Raw genomic sequence first — 12,410 nt, 5'->3', positions numbered from 1 at the left:
AGCACTGTGGTCATGAGTTTGATTCCTGAACAGGGCCCTATCTATGTGGAGTTTGTATGTTCTCCCCCACAATAGGAACATAATGTGCGAACATTGGGCACGTCCGTATTCAACAAACAGTGAATGTAAAGATGCGTCTGTTGTTGGATATGGGTCTAGATCTGCACAAAAGAATGCACAGAAAATTAAAACTATTCAATGATTGTTACTTGTTAATATAGTCATTAATGAAAAAACATTAAAAAAATAATTGTTTCTATATCCCCCTCCCCCATAAAAAAAATACATTTATTAGGGTGTTCTTAAAGTCTACTGTACATAAAATGTTTTTGCAGTTGCTCCTGGTTGTAAACACATATTCTAGCTTGCATACGTGATCGTTATCAGTAGTAATCGATACTTACACCAGACCTGTAGCTGGTGCAAGTGATACGACGGAAAATAATGCATCTTAGAGGTACCCAAAGCTTGAACCGGATGCTGCTGCGTGGGCTTGAGCATAGAACGCCCTTACTAAACATCGACTACATCGGCGCGCCCATTCCCCTCCCCATTCCACTCCTGAAATCGTAGGCTGTAATAAGGGTCCCTTGCACTCGATGATGAATTGGACGTTGCTGCATTCTCTGCTATGTGCTCCAGGTGTGGCATGCACTGTGTGATTTTATACAAAATATGGCACTTATCGGCATTTATGCTCCTTAATGAATCAGGTCCCATATGTGTCTGTCTCTTGATAGTAAGTAAATAATACATGAAGCTTTAGAGTTAAACTGGGCTTTTTCTTGTCCAGTTTTTCCTTATCTGAGAAATAGTTATAAGGAAGGAAAAGAGAAATCATCTCAGAAGCACATTGGACTCCTCAGAGTCAGGTTCTGATACAGGGAAATATTACATTTCTCCAACCCATTGGGGTCTAAAAACCACACTGTTTCCTCTTCCCCTGTCACTGCACGAGGAAGGTGGCCATAGTTGTACAGAATTCTGCTCATAAGAGGCAAAACTAGCCTTAAACTCTATATTTAATGGAACCTCTAACACCGAATAACGCTGAATTTCAACACAATTGCCCATAGAACAAGATGGCTTACAAAGGTCTCTCAGATTTGGCACTAAAGTATCACAACTTCCTGACTTTTGACTCTTCTAATCTATTTGGGCCAACATTATTTTCTGGCCAAGACTAGACATAAGGACAAACAATAATTTCCAGAATCCTCCTATTAACACAGAATCAACTAGACTCCCCATTATTGCTTCTGCAAGTCCCCGTCTGTGGCCACGGTACCTTAAGATAATACAAGAGTTTAACAATAGGAAGAACTCTAATGATAAGTCTAATATTCATTCACAAATTCCAGAGATGAATACGGCTTTGAAATTTCTAGCGGCAAAATTCCAATCTATATTGTAAAACCATAACTTTATGATTCCTAATATAACAAAGGGAAAGTTGTAGTTTAGAGTAACGACAGGGGCATCCCTTTCTAGACCACTCCTTCCAAGGTACCATAGTACTTGGGATATTGACCCTTTACTTAAGTACCTTATAGCTCACTCTCTGATTCAACATTTATTTATATAGTATCGGCATACTTCATAGCGCTTTACAAATGGGGACAAACACAATCCTAAAGCAAGACTCTAGATTGTAAGCTCTCGCGGGCATGGTCCTCTCTACTTATTATCCTACGTCTGTCTACTGTCCCTCATACATCCTGTCACGTCTATTGCTGCACTCCGTGTGAGTCCCTATAGAATTACTCACACTCATCTATGCTACCTATATGTTTTAGCTCAGTTATTTGCTACTTGCTTCTGTATCTGGCGCCTTATAAATAAATAAATAAAAATAATAAAATAATAAAAAGACTGGGCCTAACACACAGAAAAAGTAATAAGAGGGACCTGCTCACAAGCTTACAATCTAAAGGGCAATAGGAATTTGATACATGAGGTTAAGAGCACCTATTGCATATTGGATTAACCATATGTCAATTGGACAAAGTGCTTAGTGGGATTATGTGATCCAGACAGAATAATGTAGGGGTGAAAGTCTGGCTAGGGAAGACTAGTAAAGAGAGAATTGCAATATTCAATGCAGGGGATTATGGGGCTGATGCAGAGTATGCCAGTTTGCATAGTGTATCTTGCCTGGAACCGGTATTCGCATGCTCATATGGGTGCTCTCATATGTGCATATGCAGGCATGCATGTTTCTGGCACATACTCCCGTCTGCACCTGAAGAGGCCAGATGGGGGAGGGAAGGGGCATCCAATCGCAGGTCAAGTACAGAAAAGACGTGTATGCAAATGCGGCTCATAGACACCTGCAGAATCACCAGGGGCAGGCTGGGCCGGGGGGCAGGGGAGCATCAGCCCCCCGGGCCGCTCAGAGCGACCGCTGTTTGGGTCGCACAGGCGGCCGCATCATATGACACGCGATGCGGCCACATCATCAATGACGCGGCCGCATCACGTGTCATGTGATGCGGCCGCCTGTGCACCCCCCGGGCTGCATGTTGTCAGCCCGCACCTGAGAATCACACGTGCAAATCAGAGAATCATGCAAACATTTTTTGCTGCTGTCAGAGCGTGGCACAATTCCGATAACATAGGGGTGTTAAGTGGGGATAAAAATCATGATATGATAAATCACGGAATGAAGTGCAGGATCAATTATTAAAATTCCAATATTTAGCTATATTGGTTCCATGAAATCAAGTGAGGAAAAATATATATTTTAGGGCAGATCATTACTTGTTCATAGGATTGTGGAAGACATCATATAGCAGTTGTATTGCAAAAAAAAAAAAAACCCCTGAGGGTACTAGAACTGATAGATATAAGTGGATCTTAGCTATCTCTTTTAACCACACATATGTAAGTTCAAGCTTTGCTGGTAATTTTGAAGTCACCCCGCTGCTGAAGAAATCATTTATATGAAGTAGGCATATTTAAGTCTCAATGGGGCATATTTAACAAGCACCGCAGAAAATGAAAAATAGTTTTCAATCCTTATCGCACTGATAAGGATTGAACTATTTCTCAAATTTATTAAAAAATCTCCACAGGAACAGCCGTTCCGAAAAACGTCTGTTCCTGTGAAGTGTAACACTTACCTTTACACTGGTTCTTCACTTGTAGCCTTGGTTGCGATCTGGTTTCTTGCTTTGAATCCCTGTACGCATGCACCGATCGAAAAAGTGGGCATGCGCACAGTGAACCCTACTGTGCAGTGTGAAGAGCGAACAGTTGTCTTGTGACAGGGAGGGATCACATGATCCCTCTGCACATGCGCTGTCCAGCTCTGCTCTTCGGAGCAGAGCTGGACAGAAATGAAAAGTGAAGAAAAGACCAATTACGAAGATGTACGCCAGCTTTGGAACTTGTTAGGTTGCGTTACGGACCATACTATTTTATGCTGACTGCTCAGAAAAACAAAATAGAATGCAACAATCATAAATTTGAAGAATCCTCCAAATTGCTTCTGAATCATAGTAAGTGTCCTTTGGGTAAATTACACTAGTTGATAAATAGGCCCCAATATCACTTCAAGTGAACATTTTTTATAGCACTCCATGGGGTTAGGAATCTCTCTTCTGCTTTTTGAGTAGACAAGAGCCAGGAGCTCAATGGTTCACAACCATCAAACTCCCAGCTGCGGTAGCCTCATACATCTTACGTGTTTATCTATCATTTATAAAACAGGTTACCAAACCTGGATTTGTGGAAAGAACAAACAGACCAAGACCCAGAGGGGCAGCAAGCTACTCATTGTTCCACTGTCTCACCACCTCATTTCCTTGAGTATAATTATCCCGCATAAACAATAGCTTTACTGATACAGAGTGGGTTCTGGGAATATGGGGCCATAGAGCTATGCAGCAATTGGGGTAAAGTGCCAGCAAAAAGTGACCTAAGGTGTAATGTATATTATGTATATTATGTAAATCCTGTCATGCATATAATGTCTAGAATCCCCTAAGGGCAGAAAACTGGGGTGACCAGAGCCTTCAAAGTTTTAATAAAATATGTGTTTGTGTCTGTTTGTCAGATGACACGTCTATGCTGTTGGTGGATAGCTACAGCTGTCTCAGGAAGTCAGTTTATCTGGAAAGGCTGCCATGACGCACTACATTTATATGTATTTCAGATTTCAAAGCTGTGCGGTTTTAGATATAGCACAGTTCCCTTGTCAAGTCTGCCATGGAAAGAAACACTTCTGAATTCGGGAAATGAGTCTGCACTGGAATAATACCTGCTGTTCTTTAGCATGGCAGCTGAAAAACTAATGTTATGTTCATTGACCACAAATAGTCTGTAGTATATTCAACTGTACTTTTTGCCTATGCATAGTAGTGCTATGCCCATACTTGTCACCTATATATAGTGATGGCAACCACTTCATTGGCTGAACCAATTCATCTTATTACTGAGGCATGAAGCACTTTGTGCCTCATGCCTCAGTGAGGTCACTAGCTCCTAGAGACCATATAGGCTGACAATGGCTGCCTCCACTGTGAGTAAACAATGCTGTGCTAAAGACTTTGCAGTACAGATAGAGCACATAGCTCAACTCTCTCCTGAGCTGAAAGGAAATATTATAATGGTAAGCAGCAGTGTGTTGTTGGCATCTGCCGGCAGAAAAACAGTTTGGAATTTTAAATGAGACAAGAGAGCTGTGCTTGAGTTATGACTGCGGGAATGTGTCTACAAATTCTCCAATAAGGCGATGCCCCACTTTGGATCGGATAAAGGGCAATGGTGAAAAAAAAAATGATATGCTAAAACATTATTATTTTAGTTTCTTACCAGAAAACCTCACCTCAAAAGTAATACGAGATATATATATATATATATATATATATATATATATATATATATATATACACATACATATATGCTAACTCAATGCAGATCTTTAAAATGTGTATACTAGTGATCATATTACACTCTATTCAGACATGATCATAATATAATTCTACTCTATACAGATATAGGGCTAGATTTACTAAGCTGCGGGTTTGAAAAAGTGGGGATGTTGCCTATAGAAACCAATCAGATTATAGCTTTCATTTATTGAGTACTTTCTACAAAATGACAGCTAAAATCTGATTGGTTGCTATAGGCAACATCCCCACTTTTTCAAACCCGCAGTTTAGTAAATATAGCCTATAGGATACTACATCTTGATACATAATAAGTAACCCAATATCATATGACAAGTGTACATATGACAGTTCCATTTCATTCTATAGAGGACTGTGGAAGAAAACCAGAGCACATGGAGGAAAACCACATAGATATGGGGAGAACAATAGTATCCTGGTCAGGATAGGCATGAGCACCGGTCAGGATAGGCATGAGCACCGGTCAGGATAGGCATGAGCACCGGTCAGGATAGGCATGAGCACCGGTCAGGATAGGCATGAGCACTGGTCAGGATAGGCATGAGCACTGGTCAGGATAGGCATGAGCACTGGTCAGAATCAGAATAAATTAGGACAAGTTGGTAGGTCTGTCTTCACTGAAAACAGCCTAAGATTCACATTAAACTACGAAGCACCCACCTGTGCATATCTGCCTGCGCATATCACTCCATTCCACCGTGGCACTGTAAGGCATCCGGGATGACGCAGAACAAAATTGTCTGCTCGCCCAACAAACGTATCGGGATATCCGGTCAATGAACCATCCAGGTCATGGAAGATTGAGCTCTTGTCACCATCATAGTCATTAGGTCCAAACCACTGTCCAGCTCGACCAAAAAACACCTTGAGCCCAACCTAGAGACAGAATTGGAAACTTAAACTACAGCAATGCCAAGACGTTTTATCGTTAAATGGGTAAAAGGATGTAAAGTATTAATTCCTTTGTCTTTAATGTGTAATAAAACTATATTCTCAATGTGCTGTGGTTAATATGTGAATTAGGATACATATTTATCTGTCAAGACCATAGCAGTGAGCAATGACTACATCTGCAGCAAATAAGCAGGGTAATTGCACTTGTTAGGAATCGTATTGCAGATGTGGTAAGATATCCGCTCTGGGAGCCAGATAAGTAGAATAGCTCATTAATATGGGATTCTGGATTCTGTGTATCAGTTCTCTTCTTCACTATTATTGGCTCATTTTAGAACACGTCCTAAGTAATTAAAAAACAACAACACATAACAGAGAGTTGCGGTCAGTTAATAAATAAGCAGCATTATCTGTTTCATAGTACATCACACAGACACTTGTAAATACTTGTAAACACTGGTGGTGCCAGAAGGGTGAGAATAAATTACTGCATCTGGATTCACTCGTGAACTATCTGCTGCAATCCAGCATATTCCTGTATAACCAAGTAGAAAGCAGCTTGTGTGTGTTTCTGTCGTACATAGGTAAACTCAAATACATTTCTAAGTATATACTTATTTTTGTGAGAGCATAAAAGACAAATAATAAATATGCAATACAAAAAATGTATAGGTAAAGTACCAAGACAATGTAATAACTTTTCCATTCAATGTCATAGAAATGCCTGTCTCATTTTATGAAATGTCATACTTGCCAACTCTTCCTCGTTGGCTTCAGGGAAATCCTGAGGGAGGTGGGTGTGCGGGGGCGAGGCTTGATGAATCAGATCATTTTGGCCCCGTCCCCTAAACGATTGTCACAATTTTGGCCAATTACAGCAGGGGGAGGGGCTAAGATGACGCAATATTTGCATCATTGAGCCCCCTCCCACTGACACTAAATCCATTGTGGAAGAACCGGGATGTTGCCCTGCTCTCCCGGGAGGTCTCCCAGAAATGCGGGAGTTTCCCGGACACTCCAGGAGAGTAGGCAACTATGCGTTAATGAAAAGTAGCTAATGAATCTCTAGAGACTCAAGTGTCTTTTACATTTCTGTCTCCATTACTGAAGTCATGTTGTCTTACCTGTCAGTCTTTGATTAAATCTTGGTCTCCGTGAAAATGGCCACTTCCATAGCCATCAATACATGGACATAGGACACAATTTCTGAACTGTATCATCATGTCACAGATGGCGAAGCCAACCACATCTTGTATTGGCTCAGCATCAGGGAGAATGCCAGACTCTTCAGAGAGTAAGGGAGATCACCCGTATTTCAGGGAAACTCCCTGACATTCAGGGAGAGTTGGCAAGTATGTGAAATGTAATGCTCTGATGCTTGGCATCTTTAGTACACGGTGGCATAGGTTTAGAGTTTTGGTCACAGGCTAAACCTTCCCCTGGGCAACAGAACAAATACAGCGACACCTGCGATGTAAACTATAAATTTTCTTTCAATTAAATATAATTTTATCAAATATTCTAAATGCTGTATCCTTAAAATCTGCTTTTCATAGAAACCTGGAACAAATTTCTTTGACATAGCTCAATATTTTGCAAGATATCAAAATGTTTGCTTTAATTCATGTAACTGTCAGATTATGAAGGTATTTTATTGATTGCTAGAAGTTTTGCAGAATGGTGTCATTATCAGATCCACGATTGCGCTTAATAAAGGTTTACTTTATGCTTGCATTTCATGTTGATAAAGGAAGGAAGTTTGAGGTAAACAATCTAAGGGGGGATAAGTAGCAATGAGATGATGTAAATGAGATTTAAAGGTTTGTCATATTACTGCTTGATACAACTCACTTGAAGCACAAGAGCATGGTAATCTCCACACTAATTGTATTACGCAATCCCTCCCACGGCTCTGGCTGTACATGTGTAAATCACCTTGTTTATTACATGTCCAAAATAGAAAAAATAATTGGGAAATAACAGGAAACAAAGCTATTTCTATTTATGGAATGGTACGTGCTGATCACTGTGTTGAGTTGAGTGTATGCTTTGTTGCCAAATATGTAAGTCACAAACAACCCCCCCCCTCTCTCCCCCCACTCCCTCGGTCCATTGAGGAAAATAAAAGAACCAAAATAGAACTGGTCTTGCTGTATGTCAGCAATTAAAATGGACAATGCATATGCAGTTACAGTTTGCATACTTTTAAAGAGTGTCAACTATTTTATATTCTATATGAAATATTCAGCTCTTGGGAGGAACTAGAGTACATTTGCCCTGCAGACATAAACTATGATTTGTCCCTTATTCAGAATGTTCCATGGAATGCAAATATACATGTTGTATCTGATCTCTCCTGTTGTAATTTATTGCCACTAGGTTATATGTATGTAATTTTTTTCCTTGGCTTGCTTCTATCTTTTTGACTCCTCTACTTCCAGAAACTCAGCAAATGACGTGTCCTCCCGAAATTCTAATGCTCCAGAGTTGCCCATATCACCGGGCTTTAGAATGCCCCTATTGAGTATATAGAAGAGGTGAACTGCATTGCTTCTAACTACACAAAGGTTTTGGACATAGTACCACTCAGATCTATATACTGTAAGCCTCGATATTAAGTACATTTCCAGCTCTGAGTGCTACTCTTACTTCCCTCTATTGACATTGTGTCTATGGAGGCTGCAAACATATTACAAGTCAGCAAAAAAAATGAGAAAGCCAACATGTTTTGTCCTGAATTTTTGGCACATGGCTGTGGAATAATATGTATTTTCTGATTCATCTGTCCACATTAATTGCTACTCAATCCTTAGAGTGAGAGATTTGTGTGCTGTCTATGTGGGGAACCTGACCCTACGTCAGCATCTTGTAACAGGACTCGGGTCATTTGGTGAAGGTGGGGTAATGTGGACATAGCATTCTCCCACACAGACAGACATGAACTCTGTTTGAACAATTTTCTCAAGATTTATATTTGCTGAGAGCTATGAACCTTAACCCTCTGATAGCCGGATTGAGTGCATTGGACCAAGCATGGTACATGACGGCTGATCCTGAAGGTGCTTCTCCACTGGCATCACTTAGTTAATTATCATTCTACTTAATGTCTTTCTCCTGCAAGACTCAGCGGGTCTGGCATTTCTGGGTGTAGCTCAGAACTGGTTCAGACAATTCCTCTGTTTTATGATGGATAATGAAAAGCATATCAGCTCGGCTGAGTACAAGCTGAGGAGAAAGGTCAGGGCAACCTGCAAGACACACACAGCTACCAAATACTTTGCAGGGAGAACTCAGCAAGGGATGAGCTGCCAACACAAACACAGGATCAGACTGCAGCTCAGCAATAACTAAGTCCTCAGCATGTTATCTCTCCGCTTACAGCATGGTCCTGGCCTCCATAAACCCAGGGACTCTACTGAAAACAATCAACTGCTCTGTATAATGGTGGTGGGATGTTTAACCCCCTTCATGCCAGAGGAGGACGCTGGGAGCAATGTAAATATCTAGCAATGCTTCCCTTTCTGCCCCGAAATTCCATTTGTATTAAGATATTTCACTTACACTCCTCTCCATCCTGACAAGAGAAAGGTTGTTCTGAGGTGTGATCTGCCAGGAATTCTTCAAGGGAAAGCCAATTGCACTGGAGGGACGTTCCCCGGTTGGGAGGAATTTCTTGAAAGTGCATCTGAAGAGCCTGACTGGCCCGTCATATATCTGAAAGCCACGAATTGGGAATGTCCTAGGAAATATACATAGAATTGTTGTTGTTTGTGTATTTCATTGACTTATGTCAGCTCCTATTCATTTATTTGCCTCCATGCAAGTTACTCACTGGCAGAGGCTAGATCTTTTAAAGGGGAGGCAGGCATTCATATTCTGTGTATATACGTACTTTCCAAACCGTCTCTAAAACATACAAACTCTTCAAATCGCACTACTCTGCAATAACGAGCCAATGGTAGAGTGTTTGCTGTCCTAATAGCAGTAATAGAATGTGATATTTTAACCAGTGTTACTGGCCTATGTGAGGGTGGGATTCTGCACTCCTGTAATCCTACCTGCACTTTCCATGTTCATTTTGTGTTACCAGTCCTATAAAAAGTGCTTCCCTCCATAATCCTGTTTAACTATAGTAATACTTATGTATTGCCTCTTGTTATCTCCTTATAAGAGATACATTCAAGGGTTTTTGGGGTATATTTACTAAACTGCGGGTTTGAAAAAGTGAAGATGTTGCCTATAGCAACCATTCAGATTGTAGCTATTATTTATTTAGTACATTCTACACAATGACAAAACAAATTCAGAACATGTGATTCACTTTTGATTTCAATAATGTATTTTCTTATTATTACTTTAATCCTTTCTTCAAGCTAAGTATACTATACAGTATTTATGGAATACAATTGTAAGGAGATGCTGTACTTGTAATGTAATATCAAAATGTAATTATTGCTCAACCTACATAGAATGTAGACCAATGTTTTTAGATTGCAGAGTTAAAGAAATCTTTGTACATGGTATAGTCTAATTTAGCACATATTGTTGTTGTAGATAAATTGCTGTTCTAGTCTATATCATATATGCCAGGTACTGGTTTAATGGAAATAATTAAAGTATAATTAAATTATGAAAAATGTGGAATACATAGAACTTTTTTCCGGGGAGTAACTTTTTTTTAGGGGAGTAAAACATTAGTACATGCATTTAAAAGTTATTGTAGTTAAAAAGAATGTTTTAGTGGCAGTACCTAACTGGTCATGTTGTACTGCACAGTATCACTACACATGCAAGATGTTTATGTAACTGTCCATAGCCTAATAATTATGTTAGGCTTAATAACATACTAATAATATAAGCTTTGAGGCTTGGGTATACCAGAGAGAGAGAGAGAGAGAGAGAGAGAGAGAGAGAGAGAGAGAGAGAGAGAGAGAGAGAGAGAGGGAGAGAGAGAGAGAGAAAGAGAGAGAGAGAGAGAGAGGGGGAGAGAGAGAGAGGGAGAGAGAGAGGGAGAGAGAGAGAGAGGGGGAGAGAGAGAGAGGGGGAGAGAGAGAGAGGGGGGAGAGAGAGAGAGGGGGAGAGAGAGAGGGAGAGGGAGAGGGAGAGGGAGAGGGAGAGGGAGAGGGAGAGGGAGAGGGAGAGGGAGAGGGAGAGGGAGAGGGAGAGGGAGAGAGAGAGAGAGAGAGAGAGAAAGAAAGAAACAAGTTATGCCCTCCAAAAGTACCCTCTATCATAATGGGTTTAAAGCCTCTCTAGAACATATCTTCTTATGGACCAGTGGTCTAAACAGAATATATTGTGATACAAACATGTTGATTTTCGCATAGATAAGTGACTGTAACATAAATAGAAAACTAAAATGATCTCACAGTAATTGTACTGCCCATACATTTGGAATGAAACACATTGGATGAATGAATCTTACTTGTTCTTTGGCAGTGACCGCTGTTCCCCTGACCCTCCACGTCCCCAGTAGATGTTCTGTCCACCCTGTGAGCCCACATTCTCACTCTCCCCTACGAAGATGGAATCTGTGATCTCCAGACTGGAACCTTCATCAGTTGGGAATGTTCCATCACTGAAATCATCACACCACAATCTGCTTTAAATATTTTGTTATATTTCTTTAGACTTATTATATTACAAAGCCATTATACATTTAATATACAAAACAATAACCTAAGATACAATAGTGCAGGCCTGATCAACTGGTCTGTGGCTCTTCATGTGTTGTGAAACTACAAGTCCCAGCATGCCCTGCCAGCCATTGCCTGGCTATCTACTGGAAAAGTATAGTGGGGCTTGTAGTTTCTCAACAGCTGGAGAGCCACAGGTTGGCTAGGCCTGCAATAAAGCACAACATTTATATGGCTGTAGGACTATGGGAAATCCTACAGGTGTGTAGACAGTAAGAGATTCAGTTTCCATTATTAAAATAAAAATTCATATTTATATTACGTTCATTGCATCAGGACTGGTGGGCAGATTATATGACTACTTGAACACAGTGTAGCAAAACTGACCGCACACTAGAAAATAATTATAGGCATCGTAATACTGCCAATAAAATTCTAAGCCTCACACATTCCCAAATATTACATTTCTAGGAATGTAATTATGAGGTGTGAAAGTGACTGGTTTATTGCCAGGCATTACTGAGATGGAGAAAATTTAACTACAGAAAATAAAAGATAAAAGCTCAGTTAAAGATATGCATACATTAACTAGTAATTTATAGCCTTGAGGGGACCACAGTGAGCTGTAAGTTCAAGTCTTACTTTTTGGAGCAGGAAGGGAGCTAAAGCCTCCATAAGTGAAAGAATAAGAGGAGAGTGGCACATATATGGAGAGATAAGTGGTATTCTCCTGAAGAAAACATTGTAGTGTTTTGCAAACACTAGTGGCCTGATGCTGAGTTAGGAGCATAGCAAAATATGAGCAAATTTGCACCTGGACAAAACCATGTTGCATTGAAGGGGGAGGTAAATTTAAAATGTAAGGACAGATTTATAGTGGGTAGGGCATATCCTAGGTCAACTTAAATGTCAGTGTAAAAAAAGCTATCAAGTATTTGTGTGCTACATGAAAAAAAAGCAATTATTT

The 12,410-nt window shown here is 40.3% G+C and overlaps 2 protein-coding genes across 5 annotated transcripts in view; both read right to left on the bottom strand.

Moving 5' to 3' along the window:
* Positions 1 to 12,410, bottom strand: part of LOC142151784 (cell surface hyaluronidase CEMIP2-like) — a 60,638-nt gene that overhangs the window by 15,453 nt on the left and 32,775 nt on the right. For all 3 annotated transcript variants that reach the window (XM_075207791.1, XM_075207790.1, XM_075207792.1), the window contains 3 exons: positions 11,233 to 11,385; positions 9,369 to 9,546; positions 5,574 to 5,789 (listed from right to left, as the gene is read on the bottom strand). In XM_075207791.1, the coding sequence (XP_075063892.1) occupies positions 5,574 to 5,789; positions 9,369 to 9,546; positions 11,233 to 11,385 (547 nt within the window). The remainder of the gene's footprint in view (positions 1 to 5,573; positions 5,790 to 9,368; positions 9,547 to 11,232; positions 11,386 to 12,410) is intronic.
* CEMIP (cell migration inducing hyaluronidase 1) overlaps positions 1 to 12,410 on the bottom strand; it is a 101,425-nt gene that overhangs the window by 77,648 nt on the left and 11,367 nt on the right. The gene's annotated exons all lie outside the window — the stretch shown is intronic.

The sequence above is a fragment of the Mixophyes fleayi genome, chromosome 4 (assembly GCF_038048845.1).
Source record: "Mixophyes fleayi isolate aMixFle1 chromosome 4, aMixFle1.hap1, whole genome shotgun sequence".
Lineage (NCBI taxonomy): Eukaryota > Metazoa > Chordata > Amphibia > Anura > Limnodynastidae > Mixophyes > Mixophyes fleayi.
Note: the sequence above shows the minus strand (reverse complement) of the source record. Positions and strands in the feature narration are given on the sequence as shown.